At 33.0% G+C, this 25863-nt stretch overlaps 1 protein-coding gene and 1 long non-coding RNA gene across 2 annotated transcripts; one reads left to right on the forward strand and one right to left on the reverse strand.

The window, feature by feature from the left end:
* Positions 1-363: 363 nt before the first annotated feature.
* Positions 364-23119, reverse strand: LOC142973686 (carbonic anhydrase 7-like). Its single transcript, XM_076115645.1, has 7 exons — positions 22776-23119; positions 6780-6821; positions 5077-5241; positions 3889-4027; positions 3445-3550; positions 1897-2124; positions 364-1400 (listed from the first exon to the last, which is right to left on the reverse strand). Exons 1-7 carry the CDS (start codon positions 22819-22821, stop codon positions 1143-1145), a joined length of 984 nt encoding a protein of 327 aa, XP_075971760.1. The 5' UTR covers positions 22822-23119; the 3' UTR covers positions 364-1142.
* On the forward strand, positions 23009-25782 carry LOC142973688 (uncharacterized). The gene is made up of 3 exons (XR_012959521.1): positions 23009-23149; positions 24363-24546; positions 25484-25782. It is a non-coding gene; the product is annotated as an uncharacterized LOC142973688 (long non-coding RNA).
* Positions 25783-25863: the final 81 nt, after the last annotated feature.

The following is a 25863-nucleotide window of genomic DNA, read 5'->3' on the forward strand; positions in this document are numbered from 1 at the left end:
ATTTTTTTATTAGTCTCCTAGTTTTGTAATAAAAATCGACATTATTTTTTTAAATACTGTATGAAATATACATTTGATGTATAAAATTAGTTATCAGTCAAGTAGCCTATTCGATCTGCCGCTGTAATAGTACATATCAGTTAAGTAGATATTTTAGTGTAAACTTAATGATGGTAATGGTAAGTCTGTAATCTTGCTATTAAAAATGATAATGTGCAAATAAAAATGTGGTCACCCATCTATACAATGAATGTGCAAACTTTATTTAACTCACTGATTGTTTGCCTATAATCTATGGCTATGATCACCCCATGATACATAATACATGATATTGTTCAGAGGGTAAGATAAAAAGAAACAATATTTTAATTAGTGAATTTTATTGCACAGAAATTTTCTTTTTACACCAGCATTAGTTTAATATCACAGTATACAAGTAAATAGCATACATTTCTATATTCCTTGTTTGAAACGAAATTCATTAATTCACTATCTCAGTCATGTCATGAAAAACGAATATTTTTCAAATGCTTCTATGCTAAACATTTTAGTATTTGTTATATTAATAAAATATTCTAATTAAAACACTTGTGTTATAAAAATATGAAACTGATTTGAATATTGAGATTTCAAAAATAATACATAAAAAAAGAACCATAGCTTTATGGAATAAAAAAAATATCAGTTCAATAAACATTGCCAGGAGCATTATTTTTTTGCCATTAGCAACAATTTAATTCAACAAATAGATTGCTCTCTTTTAAACAATTAATGGTCTACAATCAGTTTCTAAAAAATATGTGAATGTTATAGATATGCAAATGAGAATGCTTGAGGAAGTTACAATCCCAACTTCATTAATATCAAGCAACCAACCAGTAAACAAACCCTCTTGTTCACAAAGCTTATGCCATGATCTGATCAGAATTCCCTGTAGTTTTAATCCGTTATTCTATGTCAAGCTAGACTTAAAATTATAATTATCTACTTAATAATAAGTTATACATTCTATGGTTACACATATTCATAAGGCACTAAACACGCATTCATTCAATTACAATAAGGCGCTATATTACAGGCCCGACTCGATTAAAATTATCTATTATTCCATGATATCATTCGAACTTCGACCGTTAAGATTATCACAAAATGAAAGACAATGTGAATAGAATGCAGATCGTATGAAGGAGTGAAGGTACTACGTTATTTCCGTTGTTGCGATGCTTTTTTCTCCGGGATGGCCTGGTGGTGGTGGTCTCCTCCGCGCCGTCGATTTCATTGTACACGTAATAATTGCTGTCTATGTTGTAAAACACTACCCTGTCACCTATCGGCTGTATCGGTCTAAAGTTGTGTGTGATCTTGCCGTGCGCTGAACGGATCTCTCTAAACGCCTCGATCTGGAACATTACAGTTGCAAGGTTGTTATTGCGTATTGGCACTTACAAGTTTTCTGCTAGAACCGTTTTTATGTATCGCTGGCCACTGTACCGAAAAATTTCACAATATTACAAAATCAACAATTAATTTAAATGTAGCGGAACTCGTTTCCTTGACTAGTTGGTCGTCGTTAGAGAAAGCGGCTTGAAAAACTACTAAAGTTAAACAAATACCGATGCATAGTTTCATTATACCATTAGATCAACAATTTACACGGATTTTATCGGTTATTTCCTTTAACAAAAAGTATCGGCAACTGCCCTGTTGTTAAGTGCAATCACTTTACATTAATTTCCTATATCTAATGAAAAACGTTCTAAGTTCTAAGGCTCCAAAATTTTACAAATGATACTTACATTTCAAAAGCAACTATTTCGTAATCACGTTCAGTTATTATAGCCGTCTAATATTATTATAACCATCTAAGTATAACAAACAAGTTTATTTTATAATTACCTGTTCATGTTCAAGCCTAATAGGTTGTTCGAAATCTAGCCAGATGACGACTTCAGAGCAAGGCGGCGTGGTCAGTGAGCCTCGGTAGGTGAAGTATCTCTTGAGATCGTAGGGCAATATGTGGAGGAACGAGAAGGGATGGTTCATCACCACGCTCGTGTGTGGTTCAGTCACGTTGACGAGGGCTGATGTGATGTCGTCATAGGCTGGGTGCTGGTGACGATCCAACTGTAATAAAAATAAAATGAATAACGGAAAATAGTTTCCAGTTTCAGTTCTTTATTGTTGTCGTCAGCTACATAATAGATTCACTGCGCGGGATTCCATGCCGAGGATTGGAGATGATACACGGCTTTACGTTCTCCTTGATATGCGCAAGTCTATGTCTAATTTAACTTCTATAGGTACTCTGGGCAATTGCAATCATGAAGCATTACTTGACGGACCTGGAAATTCTATCAAAGACTTCTGCGCAGGAGTATTTGCACACACAATAGGTAACATATAAATATGTATTATGTAATCTATCTACCTTTGTTCTATAGTAGATAAAGTCAAGCGGTTGTTCCGCTTAGCATTTATTTCCACCTATTATAATTCCTGAGGTGTCACGCAAAGCATAAAGATCAGTTTGATAGATAAACCTGACATGTGTTATATTCGTAGGTGTTAGGTATAGAATAGTTTTATAAGTGCGTCTACTGAGCATTACGCAATTAAATCCATGACGGAATGTTGGGTTTCTTCCCCGTATATCCTGAGTGGAATGTCAATAATTGGACCATTAAATGTATGTTAAAAAGATACCTACTGTAATAGACATCGTAAAGAATATATAGGTAAACATACAGGAATAAAATTAACTTTGTTATGTCACTTCTAATTGTTATTGTGTGATAGGTGATACCTACATTATTTTCATGCGAAAAAGTGCAAGTTGCTCAAGGTACCAAGTTGTAGAACTAGGGCAGTTGTCGAGACAGTTAATAACATAGCAACTACGTGTCCATTGAACTGTATTGTTAACTATATGTCTAAAATATGAGTTTATTCTTATAGTGACATAATAGTATTTATTTATTTTATCACTGTGATAAAATAGTGTATAATAGTAGGTAATATACGTAAGTAATTTACAATTGTTCTTGTTTTTCAGATACCTACACAAAAAAAGCGGTAAATGCATATTATGTAGGTATTTAATTATGTTTTATGTGAGACTATTTACTGAATGCATCAAATCTAGGAGTCAGATAAAAAACTTAGGTTAGCTAACTTCTAGACAATAATCTGCTAAGTTATTTGAAAAAAAAACAAGATACATTAGAAAGTTTCAGGATTAGTTACTTTAATTTACTAATATAATACTTTAACTTTAATAATTAAAGGCCTATAATTATTTAAAACAAAAACTACTATTCACCGTTGCTTGGATAAGAATCTACTCTGCCATTTATAATATTAAATTAGTTCTTCGGAAATGCAAGATTACGAAGTCATACGTGATGTTTTGTAAATATTTCATTAAACCATATCGTTGAGCTTTACCTCGTAAAAGAAAGCTAACACAGTCAAGCCATCAGAATGTTTGACAGCTTCTCCCGGACTCCCATATTCTTCCTTATAGAACACCATGTGAAGTTCCATCGGGAAACTGAAATGTATGTTTAAAAATATTATTTACGTGACTAATTGTTAGGTAATACCCATTGACGGAACATAATAACTTGAATAGAATATTTAGTAAGGAATTACGTGTGTGCCTTACGTCTAAATAAATCACAACTGGCTATTAATATTAATTATTGTCCTTAATGTAAACAATATTATTCATGAAGTATAAAATACGGTCACATTAGTAATATTAACTTGTTCAATAAACGCCTAGTCACGATAAGTTACGATTTCACTTATAGCAGTTTAAACTGGTTTTCTATTTTTATTGTTTTTTAAGGACACTTTTCTTTAAAATATTTTGCAAGTCATGGTTACCTCCTGTGGTTGATTTTGTCTTCGGAGCCGAAGGTGTCGTTGTCTCCCCAGTGGAAATGCATTTGACTGAATATGTAGTCACTGTCAAGGGGGCCGCCTCTAACTCGCGGGTGCGGCTCATTCACCACTTCAATCAAAACTAAAAAAAAACAATTACCTATTCAAACATTTGCTGTGAAAAAACAGGAAATTGAACAATCTAACGGCAATTATTTTTATCTCACATCGCGTATCGCAAAGGTGTTCTACTCCTGAAAAATCATTTAGAGTGGGTAGATAAACATGTACCAGCTTAAAAGATATATTCGTCAGTGAACCGTAGCATCGAACCTTTGACTTCAGATTATAACTTGAGCCACGATAATCGTGACCAACACTAAGCTGCGGTTATTTCCACGCTCTTTCAAAGTGAATCATCAAAAAAAACAATACAAAAAAGTAAGCTTATTATTCCTGAAATAGCTCTCTGAATGTCTGTCTTCCTTACCTATACATTTAAGAAATGCCCCATAATAATAATCAATTTCTACTCTTTGGAGTAGCAGTGGAGATTGTTAACTTACCAATTTGGCCTTGTTTAATTTAATCAGAGGCTTACCAATGGTAAGCCTCTGATTAAATTAAACAAGGCCAAAAAAATAAGTAAGTAGGTAGGTTCCTGCCTCTTTTTTTTTAAAGTACCTACCTAAAAAACTAAAATAAGATGTGCAAAAACATAACATGCTACCAAGACGTGTCTGTGTAACATTAATGAATTCATTAGAAATTGACGTCATAATCCCCGTGTCATATAGGTATTGATCACGCTAAGCGAAAGTTTGAAAAGTTACGACTAGCTTTACGAATCTGCTCATATGGATTTTTAGGGAATCAAATATCACATTATTTTCAGTCTATAGCCCTTTGCCGAACATCAGTTTAGCTGCTTATTAGTTAACAAGTTTAATCTAATGAAATGCATAATAACTGTCAGTTTCTTGTCTGTACACTACAGTGTAGAGTCTAAAGTTTGAATTCGCATTATTGGATACTTATAGATTGACAATATTCGGCACCAATAATTTCGGTATCCAGCCTATCTACACAAATTGGTAAGTGAAGCTGGCATGATATCCCTCCATATTAACATAATAAGTGTTTAACAAAAGTAATATGCATCATTTAATCCGGAGCGGAGCGGATACGAACCTGTGTGTCCATTGTTAGTGACGTGGACGTTATCTATGGAGTCATCAAAGCCGACGAGCACGAGGTCCGGCAGCGTGACTTGCTTCACATGGAGCACGTTTATGTTGATCGGGCTTTGGTGTTTCCCTGCGCACTCACGGTACCGCTCTCCCCAGTGTAGTGGTCCTGAGAAAGTTGAAACATTCCATCAATACTTACTCATTTCTTGTACTATAGTTTTAATATAGACTGTCTCAACAAAAAGTATTTATCTAGACGGTGTTGACGCAAATTTTGGATGTAGGCAAACCTACTTTTCTGTAGTAAAAGAGAGCTCTACTCATAACTGTTGTAATTTTTTTAGCGTTCATTAGACCCCAATTCTGATCTACACGATAATTAACGCTTGAATATCAATAATCTCAATATTTGCCGCGGTCGCCGGCTAAGGAAAAATATTTTTTTCGTCATATCTAAACGTCACAAAAGGTATTATTTACCTGCACGTAATGTATTTTCTTAAGGCCACTAAAGGCAAGGGAAATGACCCAAAACTACTTTCAGAAGTAATTGGCATAAAGTTAACCTTCTTTCCGATAATACGTTAACTTTCAAATTACATAGATATCCGTAGCACACGCTCTATTTATAAACCATAATAGCTTATAATTAGGTATCCTATAATAGTAGCTAACCAAAATAGTGTAACCTTGTCAAATACATTCTATTACATTGATACCGTTGGAACTGAAGTAAATTGAAGAATGTAATAAAAAATAATGACAGCGGATAGGATGCCTAATTGCATAATTATATTGTAAGAGCGCAAAAAATGTTTGAAGCCTTGGGACCCTATAAATTGAACAAAACCTAATTATCTCGTTCGGTACCCGCTTAACTTGATAAAGGCACTGAACATTATTATTATAAATTACGTATTGTTCACAGTGTGGTTGGTTAAATATAGCACTTTTATATAACGTTTGCTAATGTATTTGCTGAAACGGGATAAGACCGTATTTAGTTTACTACGTATCTGAGAGGATTCGAAAAGCTCAAGCAAGTATCTTGTACTCCTTTTATCCGTATCTTTGCCAAGTTGATCATCAATTGCTAATCGTTTAGGTATATGCAAGTATGTCTCAATCGGGCTTTTTAATCATAGATATACATTTATTTACATTACTAATCGTAAATGTCAGTTTTTTTTCACTTAGGTACCTACATATTATGTGATTAGGATAAATAGAACAAATCTAACCACTCGATAATAAAATTAAAATTGCACATTGTTGGTACCATGGTAGGTAGGATTAAAATTAATTACTTCATTTAATTGATCCATATTATATTTATGTTCTTTTTGCTGAATCGAATAAAGTTCAAGATTCAATTACATAAGGAAATAATAACACTTAATTGTTTCACGAGTAAAAATAGCAAGTCGGCTAACAAAAAAACAGTAAGCCCATGATTAAATCTCTGTTTTAATCTTAATTTTTCCACATACTCATACCTACTGACAATCTAAATGTTTCGTAGTTCCATTTTAATTAGCTTATTCGTCTGCAAGATAATTGATCTCGAAAGTCAAAGTCCGTCTTTTATGTAATGTTTGTAAATCATACAAAGTTCCATTGGCAATAAATATTCTGTGGTATATACGTATCACTGCGTGACAACCTCGATATATACTTTAAATAATAAAATAATCAAACACTTACCTATATTTCCATCGTAGCCAAATTCTTCGGCGTGCGTGACTTCTGTAATCAAATAAAGTTTTATTGTCAAAACGTATCGACGTATTTAATTATACAACATTTATTTTTTGCAATAAATATGTAAAAAATTTAGATATTGCAGTTAGGCTAGGTTACTATAATAGCAATTGAAGTGTCGCAATCGCAACCCTCAAATTTTACAGATCGGCATTTTAAATAGCGTGGTTGCCTTTGGCATTGATTTCTATCTAAATGCTAGATATTGTTAGAGAAGACTGAATAATTCAACCAAAATTCAATAATTAAATTTTCTATATACCTACACGTATGTACAGTAATGGAATTTTATTATTTCCTAACATACTGTAACAGTGAAACCAGCTGACGCATTTTGAGTAATCCTTTGTATACCTTTAACAACGGAAGATTGTCATTATATTATCAAATGGTCCACGTGGTTTCCTGAACAAGCACGCACACAATAACTATGTATGAACGTGCACTAGGGCTCTTTGATGCTACTACTACATACGTACACCATCATATTTATGACGGATTACTTCCGAAAGCTATTAAACACAGCTAATGTGTACGTAAAAGTCAAGATTACAAACGTTCGTGAGACTAAAACAATGACTGCAACGCAAATGTGTTTCTAGTAACAAACTGCAGCTGAGCACTTTATGTCTTGCTATAAACAGAGTACCTATATCTCTGGCATAAATAGATATCATTATAGTGTGAACCTTGTTTCCTGTTTAAAATGGATGATCTGAAATGTTTGAAGCCTGAAATAATTAAATGTCTTAAACTGCTCGAAAATGTTGTAACATATTCAATGTTGTAATGCTTTAAAATTAAAATTTCCTAATTTTACAGGCAAACATCGCTACATGATGAATAAAAATTAATGTTAAAACAAACTTAATAACATAATATACAATATCGTCATGTCTAAGTGACATACGAATGTTTAGACCATGTGCGATATTTTGATTAAGGAAAAACCAAATTTTACGGAATAATCTAACCATTTACGCATAATATGATCTACTTAATGATAAGGGAAGTCCAGGAAGATGAAAAAGGTTAATCTTCTACCACTACAAGATTCTAATAAGGATGTAGTTCAATGTATATCGCTAAAGTTAAGCTAGTTGTCGCCTTGGGAAGTACGATGTCTTCTCACCTTGTGTCACCGGCTCAAGGTTTTCATCATCTTTTTTATTTAACCACTTTTTCGTCCACCATTAGATGCAGGAAGGTACGTACTTGTACCAGGAGGCCGTCTAACAGACATCAGTGGACTTTTACAGCCGGAAAATTACCAATAAGACGTGGCTATTTACCCATTTTTTGTGACGGTAATCTTTTAAATTTCAAATAGTTGAACTTCCCCTCAGCGATGTTAATTTCCTACGAGTTTGCTAGCAGGGAAAGTCATATGAGGTTTGACATTGGCGATAATTTGTCCAGTCACAATCTAAATAAGAGCTAAAAATATTCACGCCGATTTAACATAAATGTTCAGTCAATTACAAATTGGATCTATGCAAATAAAATTGTACCGTAACAGTTACTGACGCGTGTCAAACTCATTGATAAAAATACATTATAAAAGACAATAATAGCTTTAGCGACCTTTTACCTGGCTTTATTGTTCATGGGCGTGTAAGTGATCTGATTCAGCGCTTTGAAATTGTGGGAATTCTGCTGCTTTAAGCGTTTAGGGGAACAGGAGCATTTATAGGAATTGTAAGCGTAAAACGACGCTTTCACTAACCTAGTTAGTTTTGAAAGTCGTAATATACATACAATGACAATATTATTTATTATTTGCAGCGTGTTCGATGTAAAGGATGAACATTGTTCCTAACGGACATAAAAGGCGATTGTCTTCTATAATACGACGTGATGTGAAACGCTTCGGACAGTTTCGCATTGTCTTAATTCGCTAATTGGCATCGGAACAGTGAAGGTCCCAGAGAAGTATGTGCCTCGGTATGGCATGCCGAAAGTTTTGTTCTATTGTGTTATGGCCGGTTATATGGTTTTTATAGTCTTACCTTGGCGCCCAATGTTTGACTTTATTAACAACGAATTGGTACCTTTGTACTTGAAATTACAGTGCCAGTGTCCCACTTTTAAAGGCTAGTTCGATACCAAATAAGAACGTGAATATATTATATGGTCTCAATAAAATTGGATTTAATTTGATTTTATGTCATTTTACGGCACAGTAATGAATTTTACAGATAATAATTAAAAGTGATGGATTTGATTAGGTTAAGGGCAAGGAGGTATACCAACAATACAACTCTTTATTTCATTTATTAATAGCCATTCATTAAGCACAATTACTCCTGTTATATTAGTGCGTTGTTCAGTTTGTTCACGTATAGACATTCGATAGAGTATTTGTAGTTACGTCAATAAATATTGTTCCTCTAGTTGTTTCAATTTAACACAGCATTTTAAAAGTTAAACCGTCTCTAAGCTATGACACGCCACCTATTCACATTTTGTGCCTCGCTTGACAAATTATTTAATCAATTAGGACAGGCATCTTGTTCGACAAAAGATCTCATTTACAATTGGCCTGTACGGCAACTATAGTAAGGTGTCCATGTGTAATCATAAATGCTCCATTTTCAGTTTTTGTGGCTTTTTTATGCAGATATGTGACTTAAATTTTGTACGCTTATACGGAACACAATCACTGAAATCACAATCGTCTAGTTATCAAATCCCAATAATTCTAATATGATTTTTATGTCGAAATAAAAAAAAAACATTTATAATATTGATTGTTCTGATATTGTATTTTATGCTGGCTTGCATAATACAATAGTATATTTACTGAAATTATATTTTTCTCAGATAAAGAGCATAGATTATGCAGGAGATGCGATTAAGAGAATAAGGCACAGCAAAGCACTGTCTTAAACTTGCTTATAAATAACAATTTCTTATTTACCTGAGGGACCTGAAACTGTTACAGTCAAATAGCTACTCTACGTGTGTACATACATTATCTTTGTGTATTCTCTTCGAGTGAACAAATCATATAAAATGTAAGAACAATTTATTGAAAGCATTGTACCTAATGGTATTCAACTGTAATTTTATTTGATTACGAAGACAATTTTATTTGCTCTTTCTATGTTTGTATTGAACTTAGCAAATGTTATGTGAAATAGGGCTGACCCCGTGTCTGTCTAGCATTGTATTAACTACGTCAGTGCAGTATCGGGCAATCAATCGTTACAGCACATTATCATGAATTAAATAGCGAACCTCAGTTGTATGAAACTAATGTCACGCGACATGTGCCACTTGAATTATTTATGATTTCAGCCATTTTCAATAATACGCAAGGATTTATTTGTGTGAAATATATTATACTTAGAACGGCAGTCGATAAGTATTATAATATGCATATAAAATGCTTTGTGCTTCAGAAAATAAGTGCTGAAACGGTGTTGAACGTGTGTCAGGGTTCACTTTCTTTATTTTACACGATAAACTATAAAGTCTTGTATTGCGGGATTTTTTTACAATCATACAAGCAACGGACCTCTTATTACAACCATATGCGAAAGACTTTATGGATCACACGAATATTTTTGTTTCATGTGGGAATCGAATTCAAGACACACACGTAACAGCACTGATGTCGTCAACACTTACACACTCACAGGTAGGCATACTTAAAGTAAGATATATTATGGGTTATAGGTATTCATAGGTAACTCAACCATCGTCTAATAAATACTTATATTGAGAATTATTCAGAGTAAAAGGTAACAGTAGCCACACAATATCCTTTTTCTATTTGTTTAACTATTATGATTGTACATAGGTACCTATTATTTGCTTCTGTGGTAAAATGCTAATAATAGAATGATTACAATACATAGATAGTGAGATAAAAGAAAACGTGTTGTAACGATCTGTTGAATGGACATGTTTCAAATGAATCCACGTGCGGGAACTTGGCACTCGTACTCGGTACGTAGCGCCGGTACTGGTTGCCGACTGCAATAGTTGGCTCCCTCCATCTCTATAAATTTTAATTACTTGCTGTTATTAAGGTATTAGAGCTATAAAACATTAAAGATCACGACTTGCTTCATGGTTTTACGGCTTTAATTAAATCCTAATTCAGACTATAACTCCTGACTCCTACTAGAATTATCTAGACACTGCATTTACACGTATTGTAAATTGCTAGCGATCACACTTAGGACTTAGGTTTTACAAGAGAACCCTACATGAACGTGACATAAAGTCATAGAAAACATAGGCAGGCTTATCCTGTTATTATGTTCCGGCCACGCCATTTGTAACAAGGCCACTGTTAGAATATAAAGTGACATCGACTCACTTGTTTCCGTCACCTGTTAGTGACAGACTAGGGTATCATTTTCTACCAATATCTGGTCCACTTCACTTGAAAGCTTGTTAAATATTTACCGACTGAATTCAAAGAAATCCATATTGTCACCTCGTATTATTGTACTACTAATAAAAGGTTTCTTATTGTCTATGAAATGATATAATATGCTTATTTTAACTTATGGTTCATATAATTAATTGTGCCACTCTCTCTCTTTCCATTCTTGTTAAATGTCAAGTCTGCCTAATTATGGCGCGCTATTTGACAACGGGTTAAAAAATGTTATATCGAAATGTCAGACACATTTTCGCAATGCTAATTTTAAAAGTTAGGATTAAGATCAGGTAAGTGTCCTTCGAGTGAACATTTTTATAGAGCGATTTACAGTTCTATGCAAAGTAGAACTATTCTCAAGAATATAATACTGTCATGAATTCTAAGCAATGACACACATTACGGTACTCAGAACTTAGACCTATCAATGTATTCGCGATGCCTGTTAAACATGTGTTTAGAAATGAAGACAAGTGTTTTCTCGCCAACACCACATTTCCAGTAACAAGTGCTTGGAGCCACAAATGCATAGTTGTTTGTATATTTACCAAAAGTAAAAGTAAACATCGTGTGGCACGATCCGACAACATTTTAAGACAATTATTTACGCTCGTGAAGATGACAGCCTATAAAAGGACTGTTTGGGAGCTCGTGACTCATGAATACGACAAATATTTCCTTCTTAAATGTTTCTTTTGATAAATTCATACCGTTAGGTAACCAGTAAACCCGGTTTGCCTAGATTATTAAGGAATTGCAGGCTTCAATTACTTATTGATACAAGGCTGTTGACAACTTTGCAATAGAAGCGTTAACTTTTATACGTGAACAAATTAATTAACATAGCTTGGTAGGTGCATAAACAATTACTCAAACGAGAATTTAAATAAACAGAAGTAGGTATTTGGAACTGTTATTTTTTAACGAACTTACATCGCACTTTATTCTTTGATACATATAATCATTTCAAGTTGAATCACAACTTAATTTAGAAACTAGTGATAATTAGTAAAGCGGCTTGATACAATCAGAAATGAGTAGGCTGAACTTTAACCGCTCTCGAAATATAGGCCATTTAGCATCTGCGAAATTGTAACAAAAGGCAGACACAAACAAGTGTATCAACAAAGCACAAATAAATCAATCATTGATTAAAAGACAGCAACAAATAAATCAAGTAATTATTTTAATTATCGAGACAAACTCGTAACTGTTCTAATTGCACTTCAATTTAAGAAATAAAGTAACGTGGTTTTACGTAATTGTGTTTTAAAAGGTCCGTTAGTAGAGTTCGGCTGGCAACGACCTCTATGGTGGGCGATCACTGCACCACATACAGTAAGTACAGACTCCACCCTGCATACTAATGTAGAGATGATTCCTGTTTGGTCGGCACACGTGTGTGAATTCAAACTAGAGTTGCTTTAACCGCTAGTTCACATTACATTTTATGGATACTGGATAAACTTTTGTAAGGGACAATATGTGAAGCAATGTTCCCGTAAATCGTAATCCGATCCGGAAAATGTAAGAGCATAGATTTATTTTGTTCACTATTTGTACTTATGATACTAGTTAAAGTTTTTTCGGAAGTTCCTATTACATGCAATTGTTAGTAATGAGCGTTGTATTTCGTCTAATTGATATGCGATCTGAGTGGAATTCCAACATTGTTAATATTTTTCCAGAAAATGTATCCTTAGAGTTGACAGCCCTACCAAAAAAACACTGTCCTAAAATATTTTAAAAACTATTATCGTTCTTTGATAGAGTCGGTTAAGTTTCTAGGCGAACTGTGCATCTCAAGCAATGTATCAAGTTTCTACTTAGTCATCTTTATCTTGTCTGAATGTATGATAGAACGAACATGCTGCTGACATCTTTATTAATAGTACTTTACTGATATGTTGGACACATATAGGTACTAGGTATTGATAACTAGTAAATATTGTTCTCTTAGAAATAATGATTATAATTGTTATATAACATTATTCAATTGACCATTTTACTGCAATTCGGGAGCATATTTTGGATTCTTATATGCAGTTGGGTAACCAAACGTCTCCAGGTTACATAATATTTTTGAATACCGATTTTCAACACTAGATGTCAGCGTTTTATGACTACTTAGCACAAGCAATGTTTTACATACACATGAGAATAAGTTGTACGCCATACGATAAACGTCATTACATCTAATAAAAGGCATTCCAATATCAACGTGAGCATAATTTATCAAGCACCCTATATCAGCCTACATGCTATATTAACTACACAAAAGGACGTTACTTTGTTAAACATCAAAGCATTTATATCCATAATGCGCAATACAAATTCATTCAAATATGTACTCATTTACAATGGACTGACTTTAAAGTAATACCAGAATAGGTATATTATATATAATTTACTTCATTGAGCATACTGTATTACAAATGAAGTTCAAAGTAGTTACAGCTTTGTTATTGAAAAAACCCTAATGACAAGAGAGGAAGGTATTGTTTTATTCTATGCATATCTGCATATGAAAGTCTATAATATCTTTCTTTAAGGCACATAAAATATCACTTGTTCTCAATGGAAAAGCGCGTATTGCTACTAGCCAGTACGACGGTAACACATCAGAGTAGTAAGCTACCGAATGTGGTCCTGGGGTCAAATTATGGTATCTGAGCAGCATTTCGGCTATTATCAATCTTGCCGCAACCAATCGAGCCATGTAGTTTGCTATGAAAAATAAGGAAAGATAAAAAATCATCCTGGGTCAGCATAATGAATGACGTCCTTGGTATTACCCATAGAAAACAGGATACTGTATTGCCCATACATTTAAAATTAATTGGGATAAATCATTTCGGTACAATCAAAACATTTACGTATATCCAAATATAACAAATTTTCCTACCTATTATTATATTTGTTATTGTTTGATACTTAACAAATGATTTTATTTGACGTGGTACGATTATTTAGTTTAACAACGGGTACGTAATTACGAAAAACTAATACATTGCGTCGATTGTTATGAGTATGCTTGATATATTATAAGTCAACTTTTGAATGCACAGACGGCCTTCAATAGCTTCAACTTCAAGTACTCCAATGTATAGCACATGAATAATGCCCCTTGCGAACCAAATAGCCCCCGTAAATCAGAACCCATTGTTTATTTCAATATAATACACGTAAATATAAATTCGGTAATTACTTGTCTTGGTTCTCGTCCAACTGACATAAATTCTTTTTATGGGCGATGCATTAGGCGTGCAGCGCCAACGATTCTGTTTAATTATAACATTTTAGTTCCTATATACGAGAGATAAGATCGCACAAACCGAATTAATCGATTATTTTCACTAACCGTGAAGAAACTGCAGGCAATCGGCGCAACGCTAAAGGAATTCTTACCAAATAACAAGTTCTTTTGTAACGGTGCAATTTTCGCCTACTTACTTAACTAACCAAATGTGGATGTGAGAACTAATAGAAATCAGTCCCTGCCGACATTAAAAAAAACTAATACCTAAGTCAATTTACCGTTATTATATGAAATTTGTGTAATATTATCGTAATTACCACACATTTACATAATTATGTTTGTTACAGGTAGTAATTTCATTTTTAACATTATGTTTGACACGAAACATATAAAAACGTTTTTTTAAATGGAGTGTTATATCATAATGATTTGATTTACGTTCAAATAACACACAGTAGGTATTGTACACACTAAATAATTTGTCCACCATGACAAATCTGTATGTAAGTCATGGATGGGAATAAGCCTTGAAAATAGTTAAAGTTAAAAGGAGGAAAAATAAAATAAGGTACCTGCGGGTATTAAGGCCTGTCGGGTAATAAGGCCTAAATAACAAAAAACGTACGAAATACAGTAGTAGACGATCAAGATTACAGTCACACAAGCTCAGAGCGTATACGAGTCGCTGCAAAGTGGCGGACGCACTCTTGCACTTCTCCCCCCGCAAATATCGTTGAAATCATTCAGAAGTGCGGTTCAGCAGCACGAATTATAAAAATTGACTCTAATAAAACGTAAGTTGTTTAGAAAATATAATATTTACAAACCTGTATTGACTGTCCGCTTATTAATTAACGTATGCTTGTCCTTAGATTACCGTTTTAAGAGACTTGTAGTTATAAAAATTATATTATTATTCTTTTCTGTAAATAGGTGGTTGGCGGATATTAAGGCCTATAAAATTTTACAATAGGCCTTATTATACTCCTATTTTTTTAACTGCTATATAAGTAGGAGCGTGTTTTTAAAATGTTTGTTAGTGGGTAGTATATACGTAGTTTATATTTTCAATTTATTTATTATTGTTTTCAGTGCTTACAGTCACGATGCCTCCCAAACGAGCATTGTAGTCAGAAGGCGATCTGACAAAAATAAATAACAAAAAAAAATTATCGGTACGGTCATGCCTGCAAAGAAGATAGAATGGATGATGCAATGAAGCAATGTTCGCGATGCTTCAAGTGGTACCACGAAGAATGTGTCGGTTTGAATGCAGAATATACTGATGATTTTCAATGTCCTGATGGATGCGAATAAGGACAATTTATTTAATTTATTAAGACTACTATGCTTTCTATTGCCTTATGTTAATGATTATTGATGTCAAGAATACTAATTTACTTAGTTTAAGTTGATTTTTGAATAGTTTATAGTATAGGCCTTTTTACCCTACCCTATTATAATAAGGCCTAAAGACAGCGTTTTTTTAAAAGTGATATAATGTTTTAGTTTTAAGCTTTAGAAGCTATTTTTTGTTTAAACTCGGTAGTAATATAAGTACATGACTGATTATTATAAAAACTGGTTGATTATATTGGATATTCTTCATTTTATTACAAATCTCCCTTAGCTAGGCCTTAATACCCGCGGGTACCTTATTTAGGAAATCATAATACGGTGACCAGAATTATGTAACTAGGCATATATAGGTAGGTATTCTGTGCAAATCGTTCTTAAAATCTATAACAAAAAATATTGTACCATAGTCCTAACCTAGTAATTTGTTATATCTAATTATCTACACGTATAATAATGTGTAGTCATTTAACATACAGTTAAAAATATATAAATCTTACTAATTTATAAGTAAGAACATAAAATTTCGGGTCAAAATCTTTATGCAAACATTCATGAAAATGAATTTTCAAAATATAATTATTATTATTAAAGAACTCTTTTAGAATTAAAGTAGTGTATACCTACAGCATTATAAATTCATTGTAAATACAGGGCTTTTAAAATTAATGGCCATTTAATATTTAATGGCTTTAAGTAAGCAAGTAAATTTTATTTCGTAATTAACGTGCTCATTTTCAATTAAACCACATTCATAATATAATATTATTATATTGTTTACTGATTTCCGCATACGTCTGTCACAATATAACCTACCTACGTTTTCTCAAAGTCCAACAATCAAAAACTTTTCTATTTATTTTCTTTATCCTTTTCTGGGACTAAGAATAAAGGTAATTCAGTGTGTTTTAATTTAAGATATCAAGTTATAAATACAATATATTGTGAGAATATTAAATAAATTTAATTTTACCTCATGGCTTTCGGATAACACACTGAATAATAAAGTTACACTGATTATCTGAAGAGATTCCATACACAAAGTTAATTCATTATGTGCTGTCTTAATTTTGATGTATAAAACCGAGATGTTAGTAGAAACAAATTTAATTAGTTATCCTACCCCCGGATTCTGAGTACATTTAGTGGTAGTTTATCTATTCAATTGCATTTTTTTATATGAGTTTTAAGCTATTGAATAGATAAACTACCGCTAAATGTACCTCACAAACCGGGGATTATGCAGTTAACCACCATTTCAACAAAAATAAAAAACTAGTTAAGTTTGCCGATTCGCCTCGAAGGGACTGTAAGAAGCTACATTTTCCGATTTAAGGCATGTTCTTAGTAGATTCCGTGCCAGCTTTCTTTGCCGAACCGCCGCGTCGGAGATTTTTTTATCAATTTCTATGATAAACTAGACTTGCATCAATTTAAATATTTGGTTAACTTTGATATGGTTGATATTATAAAATTAAGAGTTTATTATCTACTTAGCTAGGTACCCTACCCTACCAAAGCTAATCAAGAAAACTTAACGAAAGCCAAGATTTTCAAGCGTTGAAAACAGCAATGTTGTACAGAACAATATGAGAGAAATGTCGTGATAAATATCTACCGTTTAAATTTGTGTGAATTTCTCTGGTTGTGTTTTAAGCCTTTCCATTTACACATTTTCTAGAAAATTATTCTAAGTTTTGGATCAAACTGACTGAAAATTTATGTTATGTAAGATGAATTGTTTGCATGCGAAAATAGCTTTGTAAAGATTATATCATAGCAATTAATTACAAGAATATTCGTCTATTATGAATATGTTTTTACGTCAAATATTTTTTTTGGGGGAAAAACGTTAATTACTAATGTAATACAAGTGTTATAAATTCGTACCTATCACAATACATAATGAACCGCTTACCACCCTCAAACCAAAAATAATAAACTAGGTAGGTAGGTACCTAATTCTTTCTTCAATATTTTTTATGTGTGTTTTATAACAGGCTTGTATAAGTATAACATAAAAAAACCTCTTTTTCTAAATCTTTACATTAGACACTAAGATACAAAAAGCAATATGTTAAGTACCTTGTATTGTGCCTTAGGCTTAATATTTTTTTATTTTGTAGCGATAGATAATTCTTAACTACTCAATTGAAGAGTTTACCTCCAAGCCATCTCATCGTCACCTCGAGAAGGTAAACAGCGGAAAATGCGTAATTATCCTATTTTTTGTCAATTTAAACAGTTTTTTGTTTATCGTTGACATAAGGCTTCATTTCCACAGTTTCCGCGGCTAGTATACCTTTGAGTCGGGGTAAATGGTTTTTTTTATGAAGTGTCATGTACACCGCACGTGCCACTAGTGATCGCATATAGATCGTTGGCTGATAATAAAATGATCTGTAATACTACCACGAATAGCAATTATCACGTAGATAGATTAATATAATTTAATGCATAGTTACCTACATGTTCGTGATCCATGTCCGTACAATTAAAATCAAGTTCACAGTAGACGCAAATAAAAAAATATATAATTACAGTATTTATTGCTAAGTCGCATGTGATTGTAGTAGGCGGGTAATTATGTTATTACTTATTAATCGATTTGTCAATTAGATTACTTATTGATTCGCATGTGGGTCAGTGTGGGAACGAAAAACAGTAGTAACTGACAACGTGAAAGGGATTGATACGCTAGATATAAACTTACACCATTATGTATTTTAAAAACCCTTATAGTTGCGTGGAAAATATTTCGTTTAAAAGTAAGTATAAATACACAGTATGTACATGTATGATGGAAATAACTTAACGATAATAGAGAAGACCTAGGCTGAAAGTCAGTCTTTCTGTTACTTAACCATAAATTAAGGTACACTTAAGGCTATGTAATTAGATTTTGTTTATTTTAAGTTATTTGGGGATAGGAAAAGTACAGAACAATTAAATTCATAAAAATGTGCTAGATATGATCACCGATTCATAGAGTATTTTTTCAATGTCCGGCTGCCACTTGTCGTCATCGAACTTTACGGTGGCTAGTGACCACAACAATGACCACAAAAACTTGTACCACTTCAACCAGTAGTGTGGTGTATTTTTTTAAATGTAGCCACTAAGATCACTGACACGGATTCTAGTCTTAACTTTGTAACGTTCAGTCATCTTTGTTAAGTGTTATATATTATACATTAATAAATTTTCCTCTGTGTTTTTTGTCAGCTATTCGTTTAGTTCATTATTTACATTCACTACTTAGGTACTGGTTGTTTTTGTTCTTATGTTACTTGTACGAAGATTAGATAAAGAGTTATGGCGTCAGGATTTGCGATACACACCGTCATGTACATACTTACTCTTAACAAGTACGTAGGACACATAGGTACTTTACTTTTTACTTCTAAGTATCCTAGCTGTAGGTATGCGAGTTATGTATCACACATCAAATTAGTTATAACTAACAAACATTGAGCAGTGAGTTGACGGAAACAAGCCATTATTATAATGAATAAGCATACTATTCCTGTAAACTCTAATCATGTCAACTGTTAGATTTTATTGCATTAGGTACCTGCTGCGTATTCATTTATTACAATTGCGTAATATTTATGTTATATACCTACAACCTAAACTATTAATCGAAATTCTAAATGGACTGTCAATTAGCGGGAAAATGTAAATAAAACATAATAATATGTAAGTTAATGCTATGTAACTTTTTCTTTTATATCACAAGGTACACAAAATTTTCTAACTATGCAGTATGCAGCAATGAGCAAAGGCGTTAAAGTAAAAAAAAATAACTTTAACGACAAAATCTTGGTTCAAGTTGGTTGTTTAATTTTTATGATGCATGTTTTTATGATTTTTGAATAGAGCTGTAAACAGAGCCGGAGGGCCAATAAGAAGATGCCATAATATAGCTCAATGCTGCAATGACACTTGACTTAAAGATGGTCCAAATAAAATTATTTACTCTACCGTTTCCCCTTTAAAGCCGCAGTTGGACAAATGTCGGCAAAGAAATAAAGTTAGTATGCACATAATTTAATTAAGCCTCATATTATTATAAACACAATCGGAAAACCTGCCTGCCCACACATCTTAAGAAACACAAGTACTAGGCCTGTAGTGCTCATTGTCAAAAGGCATTAACTAAGTAAGACGATATTGAATGGCATTTTTCTAGCCAATGCTTTACGGTAAAGGATTAAATTTTGCGGAGTTTTTGGAATCAGCATAATTAATTTCTTATAACTTATTCTAGTTATGTTCATTCATAAGCTTAAATATAACTTAGTATGAAATTATTTTAAGTTAAATTATTTAGAGACAGCGTGGAAAAACCTGGCTCTCGCCGGATATCTACACGATCGATCGCTTAGATTCGCTGACAAAAAATATGCTACTGTCATTCAAATAACGAACGTACTAATACTTAAATAAACAAAAAATACAATCCGCTTAATGATAATAATATGTAAAAACTACTAATTTCACTACACGCTAAAAAAACTGAAGCTATGTTTTTGTTTTTTCCAGTTTCGTAATTCAGTTAAATCTATTAAATTATATGTAAATTAAATAACTGTGGACTATGAATATCTAGATATAAATAAATAATGACGTATGTGTAAGAGCCCTTCCTTGTAGAGCAAAAGTGATAGTTATCTAGAGTGGAAGTGCGTAATTGAAAGGAGTATTTATAAGAACCTATATATTTCTATCTTAAGTAGTACTGTTTACCAAGCACCTGTATCTAATGATTCATATTTTCATTCACTATTATGTAAAGGAATGAAGCCGGCTTTATCGGATTAGCAAGAGAACAGATACGAATCATTATAGAACAAGTTATTACTGTCACAGTAAGCTAAAGACAAGACATATTGTTGTGAATTATAGTGGTTAAGATTTCTTATCCGGACTTTCTCTCCTGTGATACAGACTTAATGTAGTCTACAGCTGCTCACGTTCTAATACTATGTATTATTTATATGTCAGTTTGTCTGCCGCTTTGTATTTTTTTGAAACGAAAAGTAACAGCTAAATACAACTTTCAGCTGATGAACCAGTGAAGGTATCGTTAATCAGTTCTGGTCAGAATTTCATCTAGTAGCACAGCATGCAATCTTTCCATATTTAGGAGGTAGTTACCGGTAAGTACAAGATGGATAAAGGCTAACTTAGTATATGTGTCAAAACTCCAACCCTGGGCGCAGTATGTAAGTAGAGTATGTAGCTACAGAACGAAACGTTATTTTTTACCTGTCGTTTTTAAATTTATGAAATTAAAAAAAGGTGTACTTACCTATGCAATCATGAATTTTACGACAGACAACCAAAACAATATTAATGGACAAACATCAGAATTCTTATATTCTTCAGTAATGTATGCGTTTATTAGCACTTTCGCCGTAAATTACTTTCGTTTCCTTGTATTTTGCACGTCTTTGGAAGCCTCAGGTAAGTGATAGCAAATATTATGTGTGAGAAATTAAATTGTTATGTAATCGTTACATTATGATGTTTCTACTGTCCTTGGATATGCTAAAATTTGTAACAGCCTCCATGCGTCTACGAAATAATGAATAACGATAGGTCTCATAATATTATTGTTTCGCAATTTGTTTCGACTAAAAGAGAGAGGTATCTTATAAACTATTCTGAAGTATATGTTACTATGGGTAAGACTATGGTTTTCAAGGCTCGCTCTATTTTTTTTATCTTCTACATCAAGTAAAAATTAATGTAGTAGCTTAATTACAAGATCGCATATTTAAAAAGCTTCATGGATCATTGTTTATTATTACAACCATTTTAGTTATTCTATTTACCCCGGTAAATTAATCTAAAAGTAAGACTACTAAATAAGACTTTCAAAATATAGGACAACATTTGATATTAATGATCTGAACCGTACAATCGGTATCAATATTAAGTAGGTATCTACTATTTACTTTTTACTACCTACTGTAACTAAACTCTAAATTGTTATTAATTACAAGATCTCTGTCAACAATGACTGTTGCATGTTTTACATAATTAAATATTAGATTATAAATTAAAATGTATGCGTATGAGCGCCAAGTAAGTAGCGTTTTAGCACGTATTGACCTCCATATTTGATAACTTTTCAATTTATGGCCAACTTTATTACTTTATTATTCTATAAAAGAAATTATTCCTTGAATTGAAATGCGTCAAATTATAATTAAGTACTCGATAGAACTCACGCTGTGCCCTATTTTAATATAGGACGGTAGATAATATGTAGGTACTGCTTCTATGTATGTTCCTGTGGTTTCTTATTAGTGTCAGAATAAGACAATAAGGAAAAATAAAACTGTAATAAAATACTTACTTATAGTTTTATATATGATCTATTTTAAAACAAAGAAGGTAATGGATTTTGTCTAGTTTTAGCTCATAACTCCTGTTTTAAGTGACTACCCTTTTTTAAAACATTTTTGAACCTGAGTTTAACGTCATATACAATTACTGAGGTGGGATGCATCGACAAGCGAAGATTTAGTCATTAATAAGAGAAAAAAGACAAAAGAGAAAAGAAAATGTAAGCATTAAAATTAAATATATGATTAGGTATGTTCAAACGTAGTCAGGATTTGGAATGAAATTTTATAGCAACAATGAGTTTGTAAGGCCTTCTGTAATTGCATATTCAGAAATTTTTGTTTACGCTCATTATTAGGTAGGTAGAATAGAGATATTTTAACCGATAAAACTAGGCCTATTTTACCTAAGGTTACTAAAGTTCCTTGAAATTAATTGGATTAACGAACGTGTTAATAGACGAAATTATGTAAATTGAATTGTATTGTAATATTGCACTATTAAGAAATATACAAAGAAAAAGTCGGTACCACAAAGTTACATTAAATTACTAAAATAATTGAGCAAGTACCTTGAAGTAGTGCGAACACCAAAAACACCGGCGCTAAAAACTTCATTTTCGTCACATAAACAATCACTCACGGAAAACTTTTTAATAGTCTTTTTGGAATTAATATTGAGACATATTTTGAAAACAGTGCATCAATGTTTACAAATAAATGCGCGGATAACGAATGCGTGTTGAGTACGGACGGCTATTGGACGCGGACGGGCGGGCACTACGACTCCGATGCGGCGACAGACAACTGTGCGCCACCACCGATTTCCCTCGCTTATAAATTCCCCTGCCTATAATGAAAGCACGTCAGCTGCTTCGGGTGTAAAGTTTTCCGGGCTATAAGTAAAATATGCCACGTGAAAATAAGTTGTACGGCTTAGATTTATGTAAGTACATATTTAAGGGTGATATTTGTAAGAATATACACACAAAATTACATTATTGGATATGTTCCAATGTACTTCCTCCAATCAAGATTATGATCTAGTTAATATTATATTAATTACATAAGTTTTATTTTGCCTAGGTACTTTATTAGTAGGTATTACTTACTGAAGCAAAAGGTACAATACTTAGTTAATTATCACCTGCGTAACTAGGCAAGGGTTTTTAGTCTAATCGCAACCTTAAAATAAGTCGATATAAATATTATCGCAAAACATCAACTGACGACCCATTCAAAACTCTGACATTACAACTGTGGTTTTCCTATGAGAGCAAATAAATCTCCGTTTCACTCGGGAATCGAACCCCTTATAGTTAGTAGTACGGGTACCTATAGAATTCATACTTTCGGCTACGGGTAAATCACATCATATTTGTTATATTCCATGGAGGGATCTATTAGTGCTAGATATTCAACGCATCTAAATATGGACCAATTGGGAACTAAAATTCCCTATCGATTAGGTACATTGTAGTGCGTTAATGATAATGCAAAGACGAGAGCGGTAGAATCAGATAAAGTGCAGAACAGCTACATTTTTTTTACCGTTGAGGTGTTAAAATTACTACTCTATTTATTCAGTGTTTATGACACATTACACATCATATTTGCCCAACAATAAGAAATATTATAATAGACGAATTAACATTTGGGGCAAATATATTTTATTTTTTACATACAGGCTGAATTTCTGTAAATCCATATATTCAAGGAACGTTTGGAGCAAAAATAGGACAGTGCGTAGTACCTACTTATTATTGTACCCCATAAAACGATTTCGATTTTTTTTTGCAAATGATTAGGTAATAACTATAATCACAAAAATGTAAAATAGGGAAAACATTGATTGTTTTAGGTTTACGTACACAACCATAGGTCGGAGCCATAATTACAGATATTTTTTGATAAAGCTGACCACGCGGGTAGACCAGCTTGTAGATAAAAATGCTTTTTTATGTCAATACGTAGGTACTTTCTTGCTTGATAAAACAGCTCGACAATTGAGTTGCTAGATTGATCCCTTGCCTGAAATTAAACGCATTGTCAACTTAATAGGTAAAATAGATATAATAATAAAATAATATTGTTTTTCCAAGTATCTAATACCGATATTACGACCATTCTAGCGATTTTTGACAAATTTATTTTTTCAGCGAAAACTGAGCCTGAGACTTCAACGCCGGCTGCCTGTCTGACGTTATCACTCCATGGGAATCCCGCGTTCAACAGGAAATTTAGAGAAGAAATCAGTGCAGTGGTGGGGACGCGGGATTATGCTTTTGGAATATAGGTCTGGGCCCGGGATTGTGTGACACTGCAGCTGTGTGGAAGGAGCTGGTGAGGACCGCAGTGCAGTGATTTTAGAACATCGTGCTTGCAAGACCGAGTGTCTATTCTATAATCCGTCAGATCCATAGGAAGATACTCCTGACCATGTTTTTGAAGAAAAGCGTCCATTATAAATAAATAATTAATTGAGGTCCGGCTTGCCCTCTCTACTACTATCGACTACCAGCAAGCTAGCGAAAAATTGTATACGAAAATCGGTTTAGCTCCTCTACCGGGCGCCGTAAGGACTAAGTATTTTGGCAATACATTTTAAATGTACCTACTGCCAAAATAGTTCTTACGGTTAATCTGGTACTCGACAGACCTACCGATTGTAGAATATTGCGCGTCATAATAAAATCTTTTCTCGACACAAAAAAGCTCGATATTTGGGTACCTACCTCACTCATTTGTGAGTCTTGAAGCTAAAGAGATTTTTTTAACAAGTTCATACATACTATAATGCGAAAAGACTTTTCCCCTGACTTAATAATAATGTTGTGTTATATGCGCAGCGCATGTGCATTGAATATAACGGTTATCTTCAACAATATATAAATGACACAGTCTGTTTTGTTGCTACTATTCTGTCAACAAGAGATATATACCTACCTACTTAGCTGGCTAATAAGTCAATAAGTAGGTACCGTAATATATCAAGAGTTAGTATGCAAAGTAGATGTACTTTGCATACTGACTCATATTTCCTTAGCTTATTTTTTCAATTAAGAGCTCTGACACTTTTTTTATGCACGGTGAGCTGGTAAGGAAATATGGCAACTTTAACAATCAGGTAAGGTGGCTAGTTAACTAATAAATCTAAGGGTACCCATCCTTCAATGAAGATGGTAATGTTGAAAGTATCCACTGATATGTACAATTGTCATGCATTTTTCTAAACGACAGGTAGGTATATGTAATAAACAATCCCTTGCATTGTTTGCAGAAAACTCTGTCCAAATCAAACACCTCAACCGCCACACGACGTCGCCTTCTTTTAAGAAGACATGCTAATTGATGACCTTTTCGTGACGACGGATTTAACGATATAAATCGTTTAGCAACTCTCTTAATACTTATACATCAGGGAAAATTCCTTGCATTTGTATACTTACTGATGTTTGGTTAAGAATTTGTTCGTCGATCTATGCATGAAGATTTCGTTAATTTAAATCGGATTAGATGTTTGCTCACTTATTCGTGGTGTTAATTCCGATATTATTTATTCTAATACACATACTATGTATGAAATATGTTATTTTATTATATAATCATCTGATAACGTTCAGTTAAATCGTAAAAAGTGCTGACACTGCTAACATTAAA

The sequence above is a fragment of the Anticarsia gemmatalis genome, chromosome 6 (genome assembly GCF_050436995.1).
Source record: "Anticarsia gemmatalis isolate Benzon Research Colony breed Stoneville strain chromosome 6, ilAntGemm2 primary, whole genome shotgun sequence".
NCBI classification, from domain to species: Eukaryota; Metazoa; Arthropoda; class Insecta; order Lepidoptera; family Erebidae; genus Anticarsia; species Anticarsia gemmatalis.

Bases quoted from the DNA above. Each gene is read 5' to 3' on its own strand.
- LOC142973686 (XM_076115645.1), bottom strand. From the start codon at position 22,821: ATGAAGTTTTTAGCGCCGGTGTTTTTGGTGTTCGCACTACTTCAAG. The intron at 6,822-22,775 runs GTACTTGCTCAA...ATTTGATTACAG, and splicing joins GGTGTTCGCACTACTTCAAG to AAGTCACGCACGCCGAAGAA. The intron at 3,551-3,888 runs GTAACCATGACT...CATACATTTCAG, and splicing joins GACAAAATCAACCACAGGAG to TTTCCCGATGGAACTTCACA.